Below are 24,035 nucleotides of genomic sequence, written 5' to 3'. Positions count from 1 at the left end.
AGCGACGCAACAGTAAATGGGGATGGCGCCTGGCGTGCTGGCTAGGTCGGGCGGCAATGTCTCGAGGTCGTGGCCGCCGAGATCAGCAGCATGCGTGGGCAGTCGATTTGGGAAACAAGACGTGAGGGTGAACAGGGAACGAGAGTCAGTGGAAAAGGGATAAAGAGCCCGATGCGTGCAATGAGGGCGGCTGGCAGACCGATATGGAAGGCGTGAGGCAGGGTGAAGAAATGGAAGGAGGGATGGAATCCAACGGCCAATGAATGGCAAGATTTGGCTACGCACTCGGATTCGCTGGGCTTCTGTCGGGCACCTTCCTTTGCTGGGCTTGCTGGGCTGCTGGGCTGTTCGCTGGGCGGTGCACAAACGACCATGTCCTCTGGCGCTACGCTCACTTGGGTAAGCGCCTGAGCTGTGGCTACAGCGGGCTGTGAGGGTGACCGCAGCTGTGCAAGTGTGTTCGTCGTAGCCTACAAAGTAGGCAGGAGGCAGATGGCACTTAGCGACAAGGAAAGTGCAAATGCACGAAGTCGAGGGAATGAGGAACAAACAGCCCCTACAAAACATGAACAGTCCATCGTAGCTGCTTCAATTGCGCGGCATTCGGTTTCCGGAATCAGTAAGACAACCTTTTGCGCCACTCTTTCCGTGTTTCATAGAAGGCAAGGGCGACGGACACACGAGACAGCCCAGCGACGCGAGCTGAAGTGGCAGCCACCAACATGCGCTCTTACTGGCGCCACTTTGAGCCTCTGGCACAGTGCTCAGGGGCACCCCTCTGTAAAGTAGGGACAGCACCGCTGTAAAACTACGTAATTACGCCATCGCACGACGTTGATGGAGACGTTTCAACTGTAGAAAGATTTCAATTGTTCCAAGAATAGGTGTCTTTGGCGGCTCTATCGTGGCCTCCCGTCTAATTGTCCTTGTTCAGCGCCTCCGCCTTTGCCCGTCTCTCCTCCTTTGTGCCCTCCTGCGGTACGCCGCCAGCACTGTTCAGCAAGACCGGGCCGGGGTTGGCCTGGTGGGCCGAGAACTTGTCCTTGGCCGCCTCGAAGAGTCCGTGCTGGTGCTTGGGGGCGTCGGGCTGGCGTTGGTTAGCAGGAGCGGATAGAATGAGGCAACGAGAGCGGTCTGCCGGTGCCGCAGATTTTCTCACCTTGGAGGGATCTTCCACCTGCGTGGAGAACTTGGGCTCAGAGTTGGAGGAGTTCGACATTGTAAATGGATTCAGTTGTAGAGATAGGTATTTGATGGTTTGTGTGTTTGCAATGTTGTTGCTGATCTTCAAGTCTCATGTCTATCGCGTCTTGTCTTTTTTGTTTGTTGTTATAGACAAGAATCTTGATGCCTAGAGACAGAGGCTGCCATCTATATATGGCTGACGAGCTCCTGCCGAAAACGATGACGTCGTCCCACTTACGCAGGTGGGTTGGTCCTGTCAGAGCATCATAACGGGAAGGTGCGGCCGGTTTGGGAGGCCTAAACTGCTCGTGTGCATTTAAAGTATTTCTCCATAGTGGCACGTGACTTCGCGAGGAAGGCGAGTTGCGCCTCCTGCCTAGAGCAAGTCCTGTCTCACGAATCGTCATAACTTGCGTGTTCTCGATCGATGCTCTTCCAGCTTGGCCAAGTCTTCGCACTGCCGCATTCAGAATTCTTGTTTGGGTGCACCCTGTGACGCAAGCGGTAGGCCACCCACACGCGCACCTTGAATTACACCATCAAGACCACACTCGCCACGCCATGACGACACAGCACTGGCGCCCCGCATGTCGTCGTCTTCGTCGAGCGCGCCGCAGCCGGTGAAGTTGTCGCTGCCGCTGGCGTACCAGCAGAATCTTTTTCAGGAACTGCGCACCGACGATGAGCTCGTCGTGCTAGCACGGGGGCTGGGCCTCATGCGCCTCGTCACCAACCTGCTGCACTCGTACGATGCCGCGGGCAACAACCTGGTGCTCGTTGTCAATGCCGACGACCGTGAGAATGGATGGATCGGCGAGGCATTGGCCGAGCACGCGGCCATCAGCATGGCACCTCGCGCGCGGGGCTTGACCGTTGTCAACACGGACTTTACAACGGTCGGCGCGCGCGAGAAGATGTACGCGGCCGGCGGCATTTTCAGCGTCACGTCGCGCATCCTCGTTGTCGACCTGCTGACGAGCCTGCTCAACCCGACCGCCATTACGGGTGTGGTCGTGCTGCATGCGGACCGTGTCGTGGCCACGTCTCTGGAGGCCTTTATTCTCCGCATCTACCGCCAGAAGAACAAGGTCGGCTTCCTCAAGGCCTTCTCAGACAACCCGGAGGCGTTTGCAACGGGCTTTGCACCGCTGGCCACCATGATGCGCAATTTGTTCTTGCGGAAAGCGTCCCTCTGGCCCCGGTTCCACGTCACCGTTGCCACGGCCCTCGAGGGCAAGAAGCGCGCCGAGGTCGTGGAGTTTGAGGTTGCCATGACCGACAGCATGCGCGACATTCAAAACGCGATTCTCGAGTGCGTCGAGGTCAGCATTCACGAGCTGAAAAAATCCAACACAGGCCTCGACATGGAAGACTGGAATCTCGACAGCGCGCTGCTCAAGAATTTCGACGTGATGGTGCGCCGTCAGCTCGACCCCAACTGGCACCGTGTCAGCTGGAAGAGCAAGCAGATTGTCGGCGATCTCACGGTCCTGCGCGGCATGCTGCAGTCGATCGTCGAGTGTGACGCAGTCGCATTTTTGCAGCGCCTTGACACGATTCATGCGGCGCACTCGCCGCCCCCTGGATCCACGCGCCAGTCGCAGTCACCGTGGCTCTTCCTCGATGCTGCCCAGACCATCTTTGACACGGCCAAGCGACGAGTCTACACAGGCAAGCATAATTTCAAGAGCAGCAATGGCATGAGCGGCCTTGACGGAAACAACACCAGCAGCAGCAACACTCTACGCCCTGTCCTCGAGGAGCAGCCCAAGTGGAGCGTATTGGGTGATATTCTTGAGGAGATTGACCGCGATCTGTACCACGCAAGCGTACCACGCGACGACTCCAACGGCACCATCCTGATCATGTGCGGCGACGTTGACACATGCCGCCAGTTGCGCGATTTCTTGCAGACCATGCACGTGCGGCCGCGCACCGAATCGAGAGTAGAAGAATTTTTTGACGCTGAAGAAGACCGGCCGTCAGGCGCGTTTATGATGCGCCGCAAACTGCGCAACTATTTGAAGTGGAAGAGCGAATTTGCAAACGTCAATGCGACGCTCTTTGCAGAGAACCAGAAGGCGTTGAGCGGCGCCATCGACCCGCGCACGGGACGCCCTGCGGGTGCGGTCCGAAGCAATGCGCCGGCCAACAAGCGTCGGCGTGTGCGTGGTGGTGGCAGCGGCATGGGCCAAGCCAACACGGCATCGGCCATCGCCTCTGCGTCCGTATCTGGAGGACGAGCCGCCAACGGCAGCGTCGCACAGTATTTTGAGAAGCCCAACGAGGTCGCTGAGTTGATGGCCGAGATCCATGCCGCAGAGGCAGGGTCTACGCCGGGAACAAGCACTGATGGCGGCATCAATACAGATGCGGAAATTGCAGCGGCTCAACAAAAAGCCGACATTCTGGCGGCGTTGGCCGATCCACTGGAAGACATGGACGACTTCTATCAGATGTACGACATGAGCGACCTTGTGGTGATCCACGCCTACGACGGCGACCAGGACGAGCACGTACTAGAAGAAGTCAAGCCGCGGTACATCATCATGTACGAGCCAGATGCGGCGTTCATCCGGCGCATCGAGGTCTACCGATCGTCACACAACGACCGCAGCGTACGTACCTACTTTATGTACTATGGCGGTTCCGTCGAAGAGCAAAAGTACCTTTCCGCCGTGCGCCGTGAAAAAGACGCGTTCACGAAACTGATCAAGGAGCGCGCCTCCATGGCGGTGACCCTCACAACGACGGCATCACACAACATCTCCAACGCGGACGACCCCCAGGAGTCCTTTTTACGGACAGTCAATACACGTATTGCCGGTGGCGGCCGGCTCACCACGGCAGCGACGACACAACCGCGCGTCGTTGTGGATGTCCGCGAGTTTCGTTCGTCGCTGCCCTCGCTGCTGCACGGGCGCAACATGGCCGTTGTGCCGTGCATGCTGACTGTGGGCGACTACGTGCTTTCGGACCATATCTGCGTCGAGCGCAAGTCCATTAGCGATCTCATCTCGTCGTTCCGTGACGGCCGCCTCTACACACAGTGCGAGACCATGTTCCAACACTACCGCGATCCCATGCTGCTGATTGAGTTTGACATGAACAAATCGTTCACGCTCGAGCCGTTTGCCGACTTGGCCTCATCGTCGTCGTCGGGCTCGAGCGTGATCCCCAACCCACAAAACGCCAACGACTTGCAGAGCAAGATTGTGCTTCTGACGCTAGCATTCCCGCGATTGCGTATTTTGTGGGCGTCGTCGCCCTATGAGACAGCCGAGATCTTTGAGCGGCTCAAGTCGCACGAAGCCGAGCCCGATCCGGTAGCGGCCGTGCGTGCCGGTCTCGACCCACACGCACGTGCCGACGACCAACCCTTCAATCTTGAGCCCCAAGAAATGCTGGCGGCCGTCCCGGGTGTTACACCGGCGAATCTTCGTACACTGGTGATGGAAACGGAAAGCATCGCGGCCATTGCAGCCATGGACGCACCGGAACTCGAGCCCATAGTCGGTAAAGAATCGGCTCGGCAGATTTCCGAGTTCTTTAAAAAGGACATTATCGAAGAGGCTGGGTAAAAGCTGCGCGATACTCGTTCGTAGTTTTTGTTTCCATCCTCACTTCGGTCACAAAATAGATATCCAGAGATTTGCGTATGTGGGGTTGTATTTATTAGAGTGAAGCGCCTAAATCAGAGCAACAGTTTTCTGATGAATCTAGCAAACTAATGCAAAAAAGATAAGCTATATGTGGATGGGTATCGATGTGGTGGTTTTGTGGAATATTGGGGGTCGTTGGTCCGTGGGACAAGTCGAAACGCATCGTAAAAACATAAGACAAAAAGAAACAGAAGAAGTGGCCGAGTCCGTGATCAAATGAAAATGCAACCCCCCTTCTCCCCCCTAGACGAGCGGCGAATGCTTCGCAACGTTCCGTTCCAGGTCGATGTGCGGTCGTTGCTCGTCATTCGTCGTCGAGCCGACTCACGGCCCCCTTAGACCGCACTGTGGACGCGGCGTCGTCTGCGCAAGCCTCGGCCGCGGCAGCCCTGGCACGTCAGGCAGCCGATAATCTGCAGACAAGCTTGTTAGCGTGACATTTCTTTTGTGACTAGCCATTGTTTCAAAAAAAGACGCGGCTGCGAGGCGACTTACAATATCAAAGACGGCGATGACACCGTCAACAATGAACATGATGATTGCGCCAATGGCATTAGCGATGCCTATCAGGACGGATCCAATGGCCTGGCAAATGCCTTCGATCTATAGGGGCACATTAGCAAAGAGAAAATTAAATACTCCAAGAAGAAGCGCGAAGAAGCGGCGTCAACATACACAGGAGAGGACACAACCCATGTTGACGGTTTGGTAGTATAGGTTTTGTGTGAGTTTGTGTGTGTGCAATGGTAGCGTGCTTGTTGTATTTTTCGTGTAAGTGGTGGTAGCGAAAGGTTTGTTGTTGTGATTCTGAAGAGACAGAAGAGAACAAGATGAAAGCCAACGAGAGAGCAGATGTCGGAGAATTTATTCAAATCGAGCTCCTGCTTTATTTTGAATTGCATCGCGCAACGGAAGGCGCAAAGGGACCCAGCACCTGCTCATTTTTCCAGTTCGTGTCATTTGGAGCCTTTTGCAACAGAAAGAGCGAGCCGTGACGTCATCCGCCCTGCAAGAAAAGCTTTCAAGCAGGGGTAACAGCCACAGATGTGGGAAGGAGCGGACCAACCTGCGCGAGGCAAGGCCCGCGATAGGGTGGCAGAAGGCACTGGATCCCCGAAGAAAAGGAAGCTTTGCTCCTTCCATGCCATTTTTTTTCCTCAACGTCGTATTTTGCCATTTTTTTTTTTTTTATGAGCGCTAATCGGCAGGGTTCTCTTATGCGCCAGTCCTTATTTGTGGGGTCGAATGCTGGCGAGACCTGTCCATGCCCCCAATCAAGCGCCTGTGGTTGAGAATGGTGATGTCACTACTGCAGCCATATCCAGGATCAAGGCACAAGAAGCTTGCCTTTTTTGCCGTTCAAGCAACCACCGACGGAATGCAGCCGTGTGCCTTTGGCCATTTGACAAGGCTGATGCGGAGGTTAGAAGGGCATTATCCAAACATGGGAGAGTTTAACGCCTTCGCATCCTTCTATTTCGAGCCAACGAGGATTCCACTTTCACCACGCGTCATGGTTGATAATGGCCGTTGCAGGTAACGGACTATGAACATGTGGAGTAACCACAGGGCCAGAAGGGCAAGAGACGGATCGAACACGTGAAGGACTAGGCACAAGAAAGAGGAAGGGATCGGCGATTGAAATAATTACGATGGCAATCTAGGGACGCTCGGGACCGTGCTTTGTGTTTCGTACAGAGTATGCCAGGGTACCATGGACATTACGAAAGAGGTCATATGTAAAAGAAAGGAGTCTATTTGGATAATGGTGAGTCTAGCTTGCGACCAAGCTATGAGCTATGGGCCGTTCCTCGGCCGCCGTCTATCGTACAGCGTACAGACATTTAGTAAGATATGTGAGGGGGTTGGTGGTAACAAGACATGGGGTGTTGTTGGTTCGTGCAGTGTGCTCTAATAGTACTTCTTCCGCATAAGCGCCTCGCGAACCATGCCCAGGCGCCGCAACCGCTCGCGGCTCCGGGCGTCCAACGGCGCATTGGCGAAGCCTGCGGACGTGACGCCGGGTGGCAGGGCTGCAAACGAATTGGCCCAGTCAGCAGTGGTCATGGCGGCGCCTCCACTGCCGCTGGCGGTGGAGGGTCCGTGCATCTTGACGCGCTGCACCTTGCGCAGCTTCACAAGGCCATACCAGCAGACGAGCAGCGAAAAGGCAAACGAGATGCCGGTGACGGAGCCGAAGCCCCAGTTGGTCTCCTCGATAAAGTTCTCGAGGTTCATGCCGTAGAGTCCCGCAAGGAAGGTACCCATGGCGAGGCCGAGTGTGCCGATGCTGAACTTGAGATCGAGCAGCATCAGGGCGTTGCGGTTGGCATCGAGAATGGCACGGACACTGTGGCTGGTTAGCAATGTGTGCGTGAAAAGAGTCATGGGTGCGACAGATGACAGATGGATATAGCCAGCGGGGGTTAGCAGGGTCGTCCTTACATCTCTTCGGTGTTTCGGATGCTCGAGACCAGGCTGCCGGCCTCTTGCGCCACTTCGTCGCAGATCTTGTGGTACGACTCCAGCAGCATCTCTACCTCCGTGTGGTCGTCCTCGCCCCGGAACAGGTCGTGCTTCTTCTCCGTCAGGTACATGGCGGCCAGATCGTCGTCGGCCTCGAGCAGCTCTTCGATGGCATCGCGCACCAGCTTGGCCTTTTGCTCAAACGTGCTGACCTTTTTCGACAACACCAACAGCACGCGCAGCTTGTCGCGCGTAATGTCGGCCTCGAGCTCGCTCAGAATACGCAGGATGGGCTCCCGCACCGTGTCAAAGTCGGCTTCCAGCTCCGAGGTCACAGACAGCAGCACGGCCTCCAGCGCGCGGAACTCGTACGGCAGCCCGCCCGCCGCACCCGGTGCCTGTTTTTGCTGCAGCCGGCCCTGCAGGTCGTACATGAAGGCCGACTGCGGGTACGACGTCTTGGAGCCGTAGACATCAAACAGCAGCACGCGGTCGGCCTTGATGAGGACCTTGAGGTGCAGCAGGTTGAGCAGGATGGCGGCCGGGCGCACGAGAATGTGCGGCAGGTTCGACGAGTCGATCTTGCGCAGATCCCGCGGCAGCAGCCCGTACTTGGCAATCAACTCCGTCTTCTTGAACTCGCCGTCCACGAGAATGACCTCGCCGTACTCGTCCACCTCCGTGCACCGCAGCCGCGGCTCCAAAGCTGCCTTGGCCGTCTGCAGCCGCCGCGCATTGAACATGACCGACGCAAACTCGGCCCCGGCACCGTGGTCGGGCAAGTCACCCGGCAGCAGAGAACTCCGACGGCCGCCTGCGCTCCCGCCCACCTGCGTGTCCGCGCAATCTCTGGCCCCGCTGTTGCGCCAATGCCAGGCCCAGTGCCAGTCCATGACCCGGTCGTACCACGACGCACGGGCCACTGGCGATCCAACGGCCCGCTTCTGTCGTTTGTCGGAGCGCCGCCATGGGAAAGCCTGGACGGCTTGTGATGTAGAAAAGGGTGTCGCCAACAGCGCCGTCTTGTTCAAAGGCTTGCGAGGAACGGGCGGAACGGGCGTCGTCGTCGGCCGCCATCGTGCGCGTAGCGTCTTGGGGATGAGGGTGTCGAGGTCTATGAGGGACGCTTGCAGAACAGGAACAGCCGTCTCACTGACACAGTGCGTGGTGCTGTTCTTTCTGCTCGCCGACGGCACTCGTGACGGCCGTTTCCTGCTGTTGCTGCCGCCGTGACTGCTGCCGTCGGTCACAAACAAAAGCTCCGACTGGTGCCGCAGGAACCGTAAGAGACCCGCCGACGGCGCAGGCTGCAGGCGCATCGGTGACGCCAACATTGTGCCTGGCGAGGAACCAACGTGTCTCTCGCTGTATCGACGTGGTCAAGTCAAAGCGATGCTGTCGCACGGATGTCGAGATATTCTTTTGGTACCTGTTTGTAAGATCCCTCTTCTTCTTTGGCCGCTTTCTTTAGTGTTTGTAATCCCGTCGCAGCCGTCGCTCGCGTCGTGTCAGTTGGTCGCTCAACAGGTAGGTTGGCGTCGAGGCCAGGCGAAACTGGCTTGTTTGCTATCACGATCCAACTTTTTCCGATTTGGCGCGATTTCCATGGCCGTTGTGCTCCGTAAGATACAGGGAACGAACCAAGGCGCCGAGGCACTGAAGGCACAGAGGACCCGCGCCGTTGTGGCGGCTTTGGTGGCGGCTGGCAGATTTTTCACGCTCCTCTGACCACTGGAGGCGGCCCTTGCCTTAGTGTATCCCAACTGCCCCCACCAACCAACGACACAATGGAAGCGTAATACCTACAGCATATAACAGCACCCAACAGGCTGGCAGAGTAAGTGCTGCTTCGCGCTTGCCCTGTTTAGGCAATTAGCAACCTCCAGTTCCTGCGCATCGAGTAATACTAGAACAGCATCCGGGCACTTGCACGGAGTCAGATACTGCGCAAAACAACCAGTTGGCCGGATGCGCCTTCCCTTCACGTACAGTGACTTTGGAAACGTATCACCATGGACGTCATCTAAAAAGGAAGCCGCAGCCCACGGTCGTGCGCCCAGGTTTCCTATCTCTCCGAATTCTTCCAACTCCTCGCTTCACGCATTTTTCATCACTATTTATCATCCGTCAGCCTTCCTCAAAGCACCACAATTCGCAATGGACTCCCACATGGACACCCACAAGAAGACGCAGTCGTCAGCCCTGAAGCTCACTCCGATCCGCATGCGGGGCAAGCGCAAGAGCAACCGCTCTAATGCCAGCAATGGCAGCGCCTCGTCGTCGGGCCATCCGAACAGCGACTCGGAGACGGCCGCTGCGACTGCCGGGTTGACGCTGTCTTCGTCACCCTCGTCACCGCTCAAGCGGTCTCGGGCGTCGTCCCCGGCCTCGCAGAAGACGTCGGGGCGTGCGTCGTCCCTGTCAACCTCGAATGCAGCGCGTCGGGCCCGGACCAAAAGGTCGGTGCCGATGGACCAGCGGTTTCCACTCGAGGTCGTTGAGCGCATCTTCTTCTACTCCATGAACTTCAATCTTCCGCGTGCCAGCCCACGCCTTGGATGGATGCTCTCGAGTCGTTACACGCTGCGTGACCTCATGCTCGCTGCGTTTGAGCCGCAGTGGAACCTGACCTTGACGCCGAAGCGATACAAGCGGCCGCTGAAAAAGCACAATGCGGCCAGACGAGCCGAGGCCCGGCTCATCGATCCGGCCCTGATGGTGAGAGAGTGCTTTGTTGTTTGTTCTTCAACTTTTGTCTGGGCTTTCGTGACGGCTAACGTGTTCGAACCCCCTTTCCCCAGACGGCAGTTTTGAACAGCCCTTGGATGAAAATGGACCACTTGGTCGAGTCTATGCAGGTCTGGCTGCAAAAGAATAGAAATAAGAAATATCTCCATACTCCCATTCCGTTTTCGGAAGAGCCAGAGCGAGACGCTGCAGCGGAATTTGTCCTCAACATGAACGACTTTGATGCTCTTGTCAGAGAACATCCCACAGAACACATTGTCAGCACACGGATGCTTGATAGGGGCTCTGAGACCCTTGATGATGGCGAAGACGAATACGAAGAAGGTGCCGAAGACGAGGAATTAAACGACGATGACGACGACGATGACGAAGAATCCTCTCATGAAGGCGAAGATCGAAGCCCGGGATGGAGTTCTGATGAATATTCCGATCTCGGCTGCGACGAACAGGCTGTCGAATGCGAGCAAGAAAGTCGCAACCAAGCCAACCAAGGCCACGATGAAGAAGATGAACAGGACGTGAAGACGCCTGAGACGAAGAGCCCGGGGCCTCTTGTATCTGCCCATGCTTGCTTTGCGATGGACCAGTTCTACTTTCTCGAAAGCATGTATGTCTCAGATATCTTCGATCCGAAGCCCGATGAGACACCTTCTACACTCCTGGCCTCTTATTTTGAAGACCGTGGTGTGGGTGCTCCCGAACGGCCCATGGATGGCATTGCTTTCATAGGTTTCCGCATGACTGTTGCGCCGGCCCTGATGCGTAGCCCCAGCCTCGGGAAAACGCAGATTCCCGAGTGGCTGTTGCTTGGCGGCGGGCCCTATCCGGCCAGCCAAAACCAGACTCGCGAGGGCCGCAAGGCTCTGCGGGATCGCTTGCGTGCGACATTTGACTTGCTCTCATGGATTGTCTTTGCTGGTGGCAAGCTGCAAAGGAACGACAGCTGGGAGCTGACGCTGCAGGGCTTCCAGAACTTGCTCGAAGTGGACGTACTGCCGAACGAATGGGATACCTACGAGGAGGGAGAAGAAGTGGTCTCCGCCTGCGAACACGTCAGCGCTAGTCCGAATGAGAGGACCATCCGGCTCCAGTACAGCGTCGACACGCTTGTGTCCGGGATCCTCGGCCTGTTCTACTCTCTGGGTGTCTTCTACCGCCAGATGCCCCATCATATCTTTGAATCCGCCGTTGCAATGGCGACAGCCCGCGGTGTGTCCGGTGGTTTAGCGTATCGGAAGTCGCTCACATACCTGACTCTGCAGCGCATTGCTTTTCTCGTCCCAGCAAACAACAAACGGTCCTTCCTTGAGATTATGCCTGAATATTTCAACATGAAGTTCTAATCTCCTGCGAGGTATCACTTTGGCGGCCTTTAGAAGATTTTAGTGTTTTATATGGTTTATATGGTTTATATAACGTCAGCTAGTTATACCGTCGTATACCCTAGTTTTGGGAACGTTGTTTGGCATACTGCAATGCACTGCAAGGCACGTCGTGGAGACTACCAGGGGGCGTTCGCAAGGCTGCAGCCTCGCTCGATAGCCTGCTCAGTCGGGTCCTTATTTATTAGGCCGTCGGCCCAAAACACCCGACGTCAGGCACAACAGGCACCAACAAAACTGAAATATGTAATACGTTTAATACTTTTGCAATAGTTTCTTTGGATCCACAGATTACCCAACCATGCACGATTGGAAAGCCATCTTCACACCCTTCCTCCGAAGATGACGCCGTGTTGACTCATGCGGGGAGAATGCGTGAGGGGAACGTTCCACACGCCCTCGCACGCCCTCACACGCCCTTGCATACTATCACAATGATTCATTTACTTCGAAATACGGAGCGATCCTGTGCTCTTTGAAAGAAACAAACTGCTTTCCATCGTACCTCATTTTTCTACATTTTGTGCAAGCAGTGGGACGATGGTTGACTCTAGTGAAAACCTCTCTTTTTGTAGACGGGCGAGTGAACATACGTTGCACTGATATATCCAAGGAGTACCCTCTCATCACTAGATCAAATTTGCCCATGGGTTGATGTCCCATCATGCTGTGGGAGGATGTGAGCACGCGATTGTCGCGCATTGTGTCCTCCAGGTTAGGAAGACTTCTGCCTGTCTGAAATCGATCACAACGTAACCCCCCCCCCCCCCCAAAAAAAAACCATTCTGCACTCACAGCTTTACTACTCATTCGAGTATACATGGGACAGATGCCTAGGTAGGTTGTGACCTGTAGTCTATGAAATAGGCAGTCCTGGTCTCGCGTGAGTCGTACCGCCACGCAGGATGAGTTGGACGACTTGTATTCGCGATCCACAACCAAGTTGCGCCATACGGCCAGTATCTCACCCCTCTTTGGAGTAGAAACACTGCCACGACTCGCACTGAAGCCGAACTCTAACCCTTTGCAGCCGACTGGGAGGAACAGAACGGGGCGTGTGCAGAAGGTGTTAGGCAGCGCAGCGCCAGGCCTGCTCCTTTCCCACTTCCGTGGCATGCAGTGCATCGCGAGATTGTGGAGACGCCTGCCTAGCTCCTACCTCTGATGGGCAGTTTCTGCGTTGTAAAAGACGAGAAAACGGAGATCAGAGCCGCTTTGCTTCCGCCGTTGACCATCCCCCTGTCAGAAGATGCCAATAGTGTCGTCCAGAGGACATTGCTGACCAATTAAAAAATCCAACTTCTCAAGACACTTTGTCCGTTAGCACCCAGCAAGATAGCTCTATATCAACAAGCCAAACCACTCGAATGGCCTCAATAAACAAAAGGCAAGAAAAAGGAACTGAACGTAAGAAGAAATTATGAACTCAATATAAAATAGACTTGGTACGGTTTGTTTACCTACGTTTATGCGTGGGAAAGACGCAACAAACGCAGTGAAGTAAGACAAGTAATAGAAGAAGTAGTAGTAGTAGTACAAACGCGAAGCAGATCTCGAAAAAGGAGAGCAGCAGCAACACGAAAGAGGGAGCCTCTTTTGTTTTTGCGACCATCTGAAGCAAAGCAAGCCTTGGATGAGGAGATTCACGTCCCTAAGCAAAGCTGCTCATGCTCTTCGACAGTCGAGAGCCCATGCATGGACGGTCCCTTCTCTTGTTCGCCCTCTTCCGCCCTCTGCACCCTTTTCCTTCTGTCTTCCTTCCCGTTCCGACTGCGCATCTACAATAAGATAGCATGTTGTTATGCTTCTTTTGTGGCATGTTTCTCTTGCGTCCCCAGGAAGCAAAAACAGTCGACGCTGCCTGCTTTCTTACTTGGATCTTCGGAGCCCCCTTCCCGTCATCCGAGCCAAAGGCCGTCACCGCCAAAAGTGTTCGAGGATAAAAGCGGGATAAAGACCTGTATGTACCGGTGGTCGATTGGCGTGGAGGTGTGGCGGTAGTTGGCTGGAAGCGAGGCATCTCCGGAACTCTCATCGATCGGCTAATGCCGTCGCTCATCATCTCGCGTACCCGACTCCATCGTCCCCATTCGACACCGAATATGAAAGGAAATAAAGTAAAAACACCGCCCCTCCCAGTTCATACGTCCCATATCGATCCCACAGAAACGCATAAGCAAAGGCAACAAAAACAGTAAAGCAACGCAATGTAAGAGACAAAGGAAAGAATAAGATTAACCCTTGGAAATAGAAGAAGCCTGACCTCCCGAAAATTTGTTCCCATAAAAATTGTCCGTTTGGGTGGTGCTGATCCGAGACCACAATGCATGGTGAAAAAAATGAGAGCAAACGAGACAAAGGAAAGTAGAGGTATAAGAGGTAAGAGACGGTATACGAGGGACGGATGGAGGAATAAAACAAAAAAGTAATGGAGCAAAAAGCAAACCCACATAGGGAATGACAAAACGCGCGTTGGGTGGATTCGCTCCTTCAAATGCAGAATGCGCTTTTTCGGTTCTTTTTGGGCAAGCCCAGGAACAAAAAATTGGAGAAAAAGGAAACTGTAGAGGCACAAGAGAAAAGACAGAAACGCAAATCATTGCGGGAGCAGGATCAAAAAAAGGAGGCCAACTCTCCTTACAAGAACCGACAAGATTCTAAAGCATGCTTCTGCGCCTATGCGGATCCCATGTCTGGAGAGTGAGCGTTCTTAGTTCTTTCCTGGGTCGTGTGATCATATATGAATGTTGCGTTTTGTGAATGTTTGTACAGGCGAAAGGCGAAGGGGTGTTTCAGAAGCTTGCAACGAAATCAAGACCACCAAAGAAACAGTTGGCTTTCTAGTTCAAGATTCCCTGCCACATGCCGGGACCACAAAGTCCACTCATGGATGGATGCTGCAGATCCATACCGTATGAAATGGTGTTCGCAGTCGGCGCGATGTCGGCCGACGTGGTGCGGCAGAACCGCTTCCGGCTACCAGTCAGGGCAGACGCACGGGATGCAGCCTGGATGTCCAGATCCGAAGGAGCCACAGACAGCAGCTGATGTTGCGGAACCTGAGCATTGGCAGGGTGGCCAACAACCATCGCCTCGAGGCCACAATTGCTGGTGTCGTTGGGTAGACTTCCGCGGAGGAGGTCGCGGACATTGTCCTGCAGGTAAGTCGCATCGCCAGAAACGGGGCGACTTCTCTTGAGGCCCGCACGGGGCTTGCTGCTGTCGTTGTCCACGGTGAAGGACTGCTGCTGCAGATCCGCCAGGGCACGAGCGGCATCCGTCGCGTCCACCTCGCTCGACCGGCGTGCGCCGAGAGCGTCACTGCCAACGGGTCCAGTGTAGGTCATCGTCTCGGGAGAGGCGAAAACGGCAGAGCTGCAGTCGTCACTCACCTCGTAGTCCTCGGGAACCACGGCAGGAATGTTGCCCGCCGCTCTCAGACCGAAGCAGCTTTTCTCACGTAGGCTGCTGCTGCTGATCTGGTGCTTGAGAAACCGGTGCCGCGCCTGAGTGTCCAGCTTGGGAAGCTGGCCACCCGGCGCATTCATCAGAGACCAAGACGAGGCAACAGAAGAAGCACGAGAGACGAGAGACGAGTCCGAGATCATGGATTCGGGCGACGAAGCCGTGGAGACCGAGTTGGCGAGGGAGGAGCGGCGCGTCAGATTGCAACCGACAGGCGACGTGGACGACGTGGGCAGCGCAGGAGGCCAGCGGTCGAGGAACTGAGCAGAGCTCGCCGACGAGGCCTGGGCAACAGCAAAGCACATTGAAGAGCGGTTACCAGAGAGCATCTGAGCAGCAGAGGGAGCGGAGGCAACGGGCGCGGAGGTGCAGTTGAAGATACCGGCTTGAGGTGGGACCAGCTTCGGCGTAGGCAAGAGACCCAGGGCCGGGGCGACGACACCGTTGTTGTTGACAACACCAGACATAGCACCGCTAAACTTCGTAGCGAGTGGGGTGGTCTCAGTCGAAGGAAGCGGGCTGTCGGCACTGGCCTCGGGCGACGAGCACATCGACACGGGCGACAGAGCACCACCGACGATTTGGCACGAGCTGCTGCGGCGAACAACAACAGGTGTTGACGGACCGCAGAGCTCATCAAGGTTCTCAAGATCCGGCGACAGCTTCTGGATAAGGATACGAAACTCAAAGCACTTGCGCTCGAACCCGTCGACCACGGCAGGGCCTGGGGAGGGAGGCAGTTGCGGCGAGTTAAAGCGGTTGACACATTCGATCCACTTGTTGTAGACTTCGTTGGTGATGTGCAGGCGCCAGTTAACAGCATGCAGGAACGCGGTCTCGTTCTGGTTGATCTCGGCCGTGCTGAGACCAGAGATCTTGCTCCAGGCACGGGCCGAGTAGTTGCGGTCCTGCAGGTACTTGGACGCGAGAATAAGCGCGGCCAGGAACATGCGGCGACCACACTGCAACGCGCGGCAGGCGTGGCTGTCGGTTGACTGCTCCATGGTAAAGTTGTGGCTGGGCAAGCGAGGCTTGATCAGGAGAAGGTAGTACAGGGCGACCTGCAGAGTAGAGTAGCTGGCGCGCGAGCGGCGCAGCGTCTCCTGGATGAAGGTGCGCAGTGGCAGCAAGTAGCTGCTGTTGCTCGAGCTGTTGACGCTCTCGCCACGTCCGATAACCGACGACAGAGGCCAAATGGCCTGGACGATCTGGGTGGACGCATCTGAACAGAAGGGAGGGAAATTTAAGCAATCAAGAACAGGAACAGAGTGCGGCGAGACAAAAAAGAGAAACAAACGCCATCTAACAAAACGGCCATCGCGTATATGACTGAAGAAAAAAAGTGCAAATAAGTACTCACCGACAAGATGGTCAACAAATGTAGTTCTGCGTTCAGACTGGCGAAGGAGAGAGGGCACAACGGCCGGGGCAACGCTGGACCGGCGCGGGTGCTGCCGTAGCGAGGCAGCGACAGGGGCGGTCTGCTGCTGCTGCTGCTGCAAGCGCTGGAGTTGCTGCTGCTGGGTCTGCCAAGTACGGGCGGCCGCAAGCTTCGCATCGGCTCCTTGCTGGCTGCTCAGGCATACACTGCCATGACTGCTGACAGATGTTTGTGAAGAGATCGTCGACAGACAATCGAACGAGACGTCGTCGATAATGCTCTGCGACAAAGAGTCGGAGGAGCCATGGGACCAAACAGAGGACTGCGAGGCTGACGCACACGCTGCGACCGAGGTCGAACAGTAGGGAAGGGTGGAAGTGGCGTGGCTTAGGCGGAGGTGGTGGAGGGCGAGAGGCGAACCATGTTCGTCGTCGTCCTGCATCTTCAGGGAGTCTGTGGGGGGAGGGGCGGTTGGTGGAGAAGATCCGGGTCAGAGTATTATTGTAACGAAATGAAAGCTATTGGTGGTGTTTTCAGGTAATGAAGAGTGATGGTTGTTGAAATACGTGTGGTGGAGTAATGGCGCATGGAAGTGAAAGCCTCCAGTCGCTACCGGGAGTCGAGAAGTGTTAACCGTTGGGAGCCGTAGATTTGTTCGTAAACCTGAATCTCGCGCTTTTCTCGTAGTTCTCTCTTCTGCGGGCGGTGTCTCTCGGATGGCTGTCGAGGATATCGCTCGGAGTGGAAAGGGACGTCGGGGAAGAAGGGGGGAGTAAAGGAATAAATGAAAACTGCTCTAGATGGAGGAGTCTTCACGAACAATCAGACCGGCAAAGGTCGACACAATCAGGACGAGGCAAGCGACTGGGGCAAGAGAGTATCTCGCAGCGATCATCGTTGGATGAAGGATATAATATAGGTGGGAAGGGTGTGATGGAGGGGAGAGGGGGATGGATGAAGAAAAGGTGAAGGTGAGGTGGTGACTGCTTCGTGACAAGGCAGACAACCTAGGACGAAGGAGGCAAACGGGGAGGAACAACGACGATGGATATAGTCGGCTGTGAGTAATTATGACTCGACGAACAAGTCAAGGACCATGGGGGAGAAGAAACAAAGAGGAGACCAGGGAGCAAGAGACGGGCGAGTTGGCAAAACAAGACGTGGAGGTTTTGTGAATGCAGACTGGAAAGACGTGCGTTCACAAGTGAGCCAGGTAGGAACACATGTCTTGATGGATTTGGTGAACAAAACGAGTTACAAAGGTGTAGGGGGGACTGATGTCGAGCGAGATCCGAAGTGGACGGTTATGCACGATGGCTGCAGGTACGGGCTGCGTTGATGGTCGTCCGATCGATCGTGTCGTGATGCGAATGAAGACGACGGAAGCCTGTTGGAATGCGTCTGTGAAGGCGGCTGCTGGAGGCGAAGCAGGAGGGGAAGGGGCAAAAGATGAAGATATGTCGGGAATGGAGAAAGAGTCAAAAGGAAACAAGTGGACAAAAAAGGAATACCAAAGCAAAGACAAGACGAAGGGAGCGGAGAGTCGGTCGTGATAAACAAAGCGAAACTGTAAAAGGAGAGAGGAGCTTCGAGGAGGCCTATGACTCTTTTCGTTGTGCGAAAAGGACAGGTTCGACGATGACGAGCGAAAACCGGAAACCTAAAGAGAACAACGCGCGCGCAAAGGAGCGTGGATGTGAGTATATGTCTTGTGGTGTCGCTTTGCGGCCTGCGATGGGGTTTTTGCGATGACTCTTTCGCCCAAGTGTGGACAGAATTGCCCTTGGATGGAAAGGAGGGAGCGAGAGAGTGGCGAAGAACGAAAGAAAGAGCAACCCGCTTATTGCCGCCGCGTTGTTGGCTTGTCCTTGGCTGAGGCTGGACAGGGAAAGCGGAAATGGCTGGGGGCGTTGAGGGGGTGTGTCGCAAGGACGAGGAAAGAGCGAGTGTGGCAGAGAAAGAGGAAAAAGTGGGTAACAGGGGGTGGCGCGAATGACTTTCGTGGCTCCAGAGTGCAGGGAACAGGCGAACAGGACAACAGAAAACGAGAGACTACGCCGTAAAGGGGCAAGAAGGAATTAGAAGAGGGATTAGGGGGGAAAGTGCGCGTGGTGTGTGTGCGTTGTGTCAGAGAGATGGAAGGGTACTTTGGGTGGGTCCGTATTTTGTGTGCGCGGAAGCCTAACCTGGGGGGCGAGTGGCGAGGCGGCGAAGTACCCCACAAACAGAGTTGAACAAGGGAAACAGGCAGGCGCCGCAGGCAGTGCAGGCAGGGCAGGAACAGGCAGGGGGACAATACAGGCAGAAGAGGAGGCAGAAGTTAGAGAGGGGGTGCGACGGGAGTGTTTCTGGCGGTTTGGGTTTGGGAAAGTGCGAATTATTTGGTACACCAAAAGGAGAGGAGACGAATGAACGACGACAGAAAAGAAACAGTTTGCTGCTGTTACTCGATTTGGTCATAATCCAACAGCAACGACGAGTCAGATTGTTCCTTCCATCCATTCGACTTTGTCGTTGCCAGCTGACAGGCCAAACCTAGACAATTGAGCGGGCAGGTAGGCAGAGAGGCAGACTGCGACTGGCCCAACTGACCAGTCTCGCTGAATGTGCTGGCGGTTCACGAGGGAAGATGGATCCAGATGAGTAAAGGCAACAGGGCAAGGACGAACAGAGCAATTCGAATTGTCACGAAGAGGCCAACGAAGCGCATCCAGCCGAGAGATGGCGAAAAGAGTCACCTAATGCCTGTCAGGTGCCAGGTGCCAGGTGGCAACAGGGAGATTGGGGCACATCCCACTTGCAATGAACGGAGGGGGATCCAGCGAGGTAAGAGCGCTGTAAATGGGTGGCGGAGGCGAAATCATTTGGGGATGTAGGGGTCGTCCAAAGGTGCGCAATGAGCAAGTGGCGAAGCCAATAGGAAAGACCGAGTAAGGGAAAGGGCAAAACCGCCTTTCACTCTATATTGCAGAAGTGAAAACAAAATGCGCAATAGACTCGTCACGCATTTGCCTCGTCTGAGCGATACCAGTTGGAGTAATCGCGCCGCGCCAGGTGATTCGGGCAGTGCTTGAGGAACGGCGAGGCGAGTATGGAGGGAGAGTCACGATGGGAAAAAATGGGGAACAGAAGACCAAGCATGGAGACCAAAAATAGTCGGCAAGATAACGGCGGAATGACGAGAAATGGGACAAGACAGAAAATGGCTGTTAAGGAAAGCAAATAAACGTACTCTTCCGGGTCGATTTTAGATTTTCAAAACGTAAATGGTTAGAAGATCAGCTATCTATTGGGATGTGCTGAACTCATTCAGTTGGTGTACTGCTGTATGTGGATTTTGTGTTGTTTTCTCGTTTATACGATGGTGACAAGTTCGGCGGCCAAGACGAGATTGGGCGTCGAAAGAATCGGGACGAACTTGGGCCTAGCGGGCCATGGAGAGATGGAAAATGAGACGTGTATTTTGTTGTTTTATGTTGTGGAGTAAACAAATAGTGTCGAGTTTCTGTGCCACGTCTCTGACGAAAGCAGGCAGAGGTATAATTTTGTCGCAGGTGCAAGCGAATGCCTCGCGAATAAAAATCAATAAAGAGAAATCGATAGGTCGGCGGACAAGGCTGTCGTTGAGACGGTTGTCCAGAAAACACGAAGGCAAGCAGAATAGTGAATGGGTATAAAACAGGAAGGTGTGGCCGATATCGAGATAGGTAGGCAACTAATAGTATCTTTAACAAGAGAGGACAAAAAAACAGAGTATCTGGAGAAGCCCAGAACGTCGCGATTTTCTCGTTTCAACTCTAGTTGATGAATCCAAAGATTGCTGCGTTTATGTCGAGGAGGAAGCCGGGGCGTGAGGAGATGGAACCTGTTGAAGATGGACCGGAAGAAGCAAAACAACGAAATAGAGAAAAAGAAGAGAAAGATGAAGGGGAGAGAGAGGGCAATTTCCAGTTTTAGTGAGATGCGAGGAACGATGAGGGACAAACCAGAGCAACCCACAACACGCAGGCCACCTCGACTGGCCGATTCAAGCCACACGGTTTGCACATCAACAGCCATGAACAACAAACACGTACCCAAAATTACGGAGCAAGCGCTATGGGAAAACATGCAAAGAGTATGCAGGCGGATGCAGACAGATGCAGACAGATGCACATAGATGCACATAGGTGCAGATAGGTGCAGGCAGACGCATGGAAGGAGCAGAAAACAGGAAGGAAAGAGCGTCGTTTCGACGACCACCAGCACCAAACCGCTGCCCACCTAACACCTAACGACCAGCGGTGGGCCGCCCAGACCAATCCTCGTGCGGCATGTTCTCCTGCCGCAGCAATGGGCCGCAGCCCATTGCTGCAACTTGTTCCCACAGCCAACGAAAACAGCCTGCCCAGCACCACTTTCGGAGAGCATGGAGGGCAGGGTTTCAACAGACAACGGTATGAAAAGGTGGGAGAGCATTTTATTGTGTTCAATACCACAGGAACACATGTTACTATTTGCGATATGGAAGCAACAGGCGAGAAGGAGGACGAGGCGACCAGCGACGGGAACATTTTGTCTGCCGCATCAGTGCCATCCCGAGAATCAATAAGCCTCGTCACGATGCGACAGCGACAAACACAGATGATGTTGCGGTCTGGAGACCAGAAAACGGAGCCATCGAGAAGGACCCTCTTCACAGGCCTAGCCCCACCTCCTGCTCAAACCGGCGCCCAAGAATGCCCCGTCTTCGCAGTCCTTCCTCTTTTGGCATGACCAGTGAAGGCGAGGAAGGAGTGATATTTCGGAACGAATGCGTGCAGTCGTTCTTTCCTTAGGCCGATGTCTCTTTTCTCCCGGCAATCGGGGCCACACCTTTTATTTCGCATCGGTTCAGTTTCACTGGAAAGCCTCTTACTGTAAAGCGTCTTAGTCCAGCACTGCCGATGCACAACCCCTCCTCAGCAGCTGCTGCCTTGCTGCCTTGTTGACACCGCTTCCGATATTTCTACCATCCCCTCTGAGGATTCTCATATGACCTGGATCTTGAGGATGCTGCGGCTTTGGATGATATTTATTGTCTCTAATTCACTTAAGGTTTTGTCTCCATCAGCATCGTCGATATCGGACACCTCGCACGGCCTGACCGCCCTCGCCTTGTTGTTATGGGTCTCTTGGTCGAGTACAAGCAGGGGGTGGGGGACCGTTTTTTTGCAGGCCAAATGACGCCTGCGTGCCCAAAGTGTAAAGAGTGGACGAGTGGGTAGATATGCACCCGTGAAATGAAGACCAACAAACACAGCAAGGGCCAACCGTGAAAAAGGAAGGAAGATTGAAACAACACGAAGCCGAAAAATAAACAGCGCAACTGTCGGTCAGCAGGGATGTCACGGGAGACGACATATCCGCATATTCAAACGCCTACGGCTGCCTTGCGAGCGGCCATTCACACTTTGTCCTCTCAGTGAGCCTGGCCCCACACAGGATTCTGTGCGTCGTTGCTATCTAATTCCGGGCAATGAGTGAATCCAACGAGGATCAAGACAGTACAAAAAAGAAGATCCAGTAGGACACACAGATACGCCCGTCAGACATCTAATGCAACAACAGCATGAGTAGCACAGAATGAGGGGGTGAACGACCAGAAGAGGTGTGGTTCACAGCCCTCTGTCCTGCCTGGTTGCCCTGCCTCTGCCTGTTTAGACGCAAGCCTTCACAATAGTCCCAGCTGGACTCGCCACCTTCCAGACGCAATAGTGTTGCGTCGGCATCCGGCGTTGGAGACAAAAACAAAATAAGGTTTGGACTAAATATCCAAAAATACCAAAAGGGAAGACTGAGAAAGTGTACGAAATACAACATAGAGATCGATGATGCGCCACTCTTTTTTGTTTTGCTTCGCCAGAGCTGGTTGAGGAGACACCGGTCTACTAGGCTTACCACGGGGCCACAACAACAGGTCGGTTGCACAAGATGACCGCACCTTACATGACAGAAGGACAAAAGGAGTGAGCTGAAAACATCCCAGCACTGTGAGAAAAGCTGTGCCCCGAGTCCAGGCGACCAATTGCCAAGCGCAACAAAGACTTTCAAATATCGTCTCTGGTTCTTTCTCTGGCTCTCCACTTGTTGGTGATCAAGGTCCGTGGTCTCGTCTCAAGAACAGACATCAAATCACAACCCTTCAAAGCACCACAATTATCGGTCAAAAGCCCCAAAAATGTCTAAATTTAATCTCACCGGCAAGAAAATAGTCATGCCGGTAAACACATCATTCATGCCATATAGCGTGCCAGCTGTCAACCGCAGTCGCCAGAGGGTTCAGGGTTGGCCCCCGAACTACGCCCTGCCGTAGCGTCTCATACACACCAAGGCTCACCACCACACCATCACGACCACTCGACACAAAAGCACGAAACCCTGCACACCATCTTTTCCGCTTCATTTTTTGCACAAAAGCCGTCACTCTTTTCCGCGCACAAGGTCGATTGTTCTGAATCGGGAACGATTCGTCGAGAGTCATTTGCCGCCCCGCTTTTACTCAGTGGTCCGTTGTGTTCAGTATTCATGTCCATTGTCTTGGACACCATACACAATGTAAGATACCACCTATGCTGCACGCCGTTTTGATTCCGGGCGAGAGACTAGACATGAGCGTCGCGTTTTAGCAACAACATTGTTTGGCCGTCTTACAGACGCTCCTGGGTACGGTGCATCCCATCGTCCACTCCTTGTCGTCTCCCTCCGCGTATTGCCAAAATTGTTTTAGTCTTGCAAGGTTCGCAATGCAATCCGTGGTGCTCCGGATGTTGCGTCTTACGAAAGCGATAGTGCTGGACGGAGTATATTTCAGACTAGGCAGACACGCAGGACACTATATCATAGGCGGGCATGAGTCCCCACCTCCTTCTGGAAGGAAATGGAAAGCAGCCATTGTGCATGAAGTTCACGGTCTCCCTCCTTGTTGTCTCTTCTTCACGTGGTAGACACAAAATCGCACGGGAAGAGCGGAATCAGCCATAGAGTGGTGTATACTCTATATCGGTATGGATAAACAGAATTAAGGCAAAACCACTTGCACAATAATCGAGCATAGATCACAGCAAGGCGTTCAGAGACGAGAAGGCAATGATGGCTGTTCGTAACCCCCTATGAAAGGAAGAGGGAAACGTTAATTCGAGATTGCTCAAACAATAAGGGGACACCTGTACCTGTACTGTGCTAATTATATTATGGACTGTCTTGTTACACCATTATAAACACATAATTATATGTATCTTACAGTACATTTAACATCCTGTCATGGCTTATTTCACTGTGCGTTATAACCGGACGGCTCGGTGTCTTCGTTTGCCAGCTACTAGCCAGTAGCTCGAGTTGTGAATGTGTTCACACACACGGATCCTTAAAGGATTGAACACGGGGGCCTGATCGCTCGAGCTCGTTCACGGCGCGTTACCAGTCGTCACCAGTGAAAGGTGATGTTCTGCACGTCACGCGTGGGCCAGCAGGCCTGAAAAACGGGCCGCTTGGAGGACGATGTACGCCACATGTTTTCATAAACAAGGAAGGGTCACGGCACAGGCTGACAAGCATCAGACAGCCAACCGAATCACCAAACAACGGAATTAAGCCACAAATGTAGCAGGAAAAAAGGCGATCCCGATGAGGAAAACGTCCGGCGACGACGAGACCGGCGCATTTACGTCGGTCAGAAGAGATGGGGATTGCGGGATCAAAGAGGTAAAGGACAGTATGAGTCAAAAA

At 54.2% G+C, this 24,035-nt stretch overlaps 6 protein-coding genes across 6 annotated transcripts; 2 read left to right on the top strand and 4 right to left on the bottom strand.

Moving 5' to 3' along the window:
• Positions 1-916: 916 nt before the first annotated feature.
• Positions 917-1,219, bottom strand: SPBR_02140 (uncharacterized protein; the record flags this gene model as incomplete). The annotated part of the gene is made up of 2 exons (XM_040760447.1): positions 917-1,087; positions 1,160-1,219. 2 exons carry the CDS (start codon positions 1,217-1,219, stop codon positions 917-919), a joined length of 231 nt encoding a protein of 76 aa, XP_040619544.1.
• A 553-nt stretch (positions 1,220-1,772) lies between these two features.
• Positions 1,773-4,766, top strand: SPBR_01288 (DNA excision repair protein ERCC-4; the record flags this gene model as incomplete). Its single annotated transcript, XM_040759599.1, has 1 exon — positions 1,773-4,766. The coding sequence occupies one exon, from the start codon at positions 1,773-1,775 to the stop codon at positions 4,764-4,766; it is 2,994 nt and encodes a 997-aa protein (XP_040619543.1).
• A 416-nt stretch (positions 4,767-5,182) lies between these two features.
• On the bottom strand, positions 5,183-5,543 carry SPBR_09099 (uncharacterized protein; the record flags this gene model as incomplete). The annotated part of the gene is made up of 3 exons (XM_040767225.1): positions 5,183-5,260; positions 5,343-5,450; positions 5,523-5,543. 3 exons carry the CDS (start codon positions 5,541-5,543, stop codon positions 5,183-5,185), a joined length of 207 nt encoding a protein of 68 aa, XP_040619542.1.
• A 1,215-nt stretch (positions 5,544-6,758) lies between these two features.
• SPBR_01510 (inner membrane magnesium transporter MRS2, mitochondrial precursor) lies at positions 6,759-8,647 on the bottom strand (the record flags this gene model as incomplete). The annotated part of the gene is made up of 2 exons (XM_040759820.1): positions 6,759-7,203; positions 7,293-8,647. 2 exons carry the CDS (start codon positions 8,645-8,647, stop codon positions 6,759-6,761), a joined length of 1,800 nt encoding a protein of 599 aa, XP_040619541.1.
• An 823-nt stretch (positions 8,648-9,470) lies between these two features.
• SPBR_01494 (uncharacterized protein) lies at positions 9,471-11,404 on the top strand (the record flags this gene model as incomplete). Its single annotated transcript, XM_040759804.1, has 2 exons — positions 9,471-10,031; positions 10,115-11,404. 2 exons carry the CDS (start codon positions 9,471-9,473, stop codon positions 11,402-11,404), a joined length of 1,851 nt encoding a protein of 616 aa, XP_040619540.1.
• A 2,879-nt stretch (positions 11,405-14,283) lies between these two features.
• SPBR_01373 (g1 s-specific cyclin) lies at positions 14,284-16,731 on the bottom strand (the record flags this gene model as incomplete). Its single annotated transcript, XM_040759684.1, has 2 exons — positions 14,284-16,130; positions 16,269-16,731. The coding sequence occupies 2 exons, from the start codon at positions 16,729-16,731 to the stop codon at positions 14,284-14,286; spliced, it is 2,310 nt and encodes a 769-aa protein (XP_040619539.1).
• Positions 16,732-24,035: the final 7,304 nt, after the last annotated feature.

Source organism: Sporothrix brasiliensis, assembly GCF_000820605.1.
Source record: "Sporothrix brasiliensis 5110 chromosome Unknown Cont18, whole genome shotgun sequence".
Lineage (NCBI taxonomy): Eukaryota > Fungi > Ascomycota > Sordariomycetes > Ophiostomatales > Ophiostomataceae > Sporothrix > Sporothrix brasiliensis.
The sequence above is the reverse complement of the archived record's forward strand: the minus strand, read 5'-3'. Positions and strand labels throughout refer to the sequence as shown.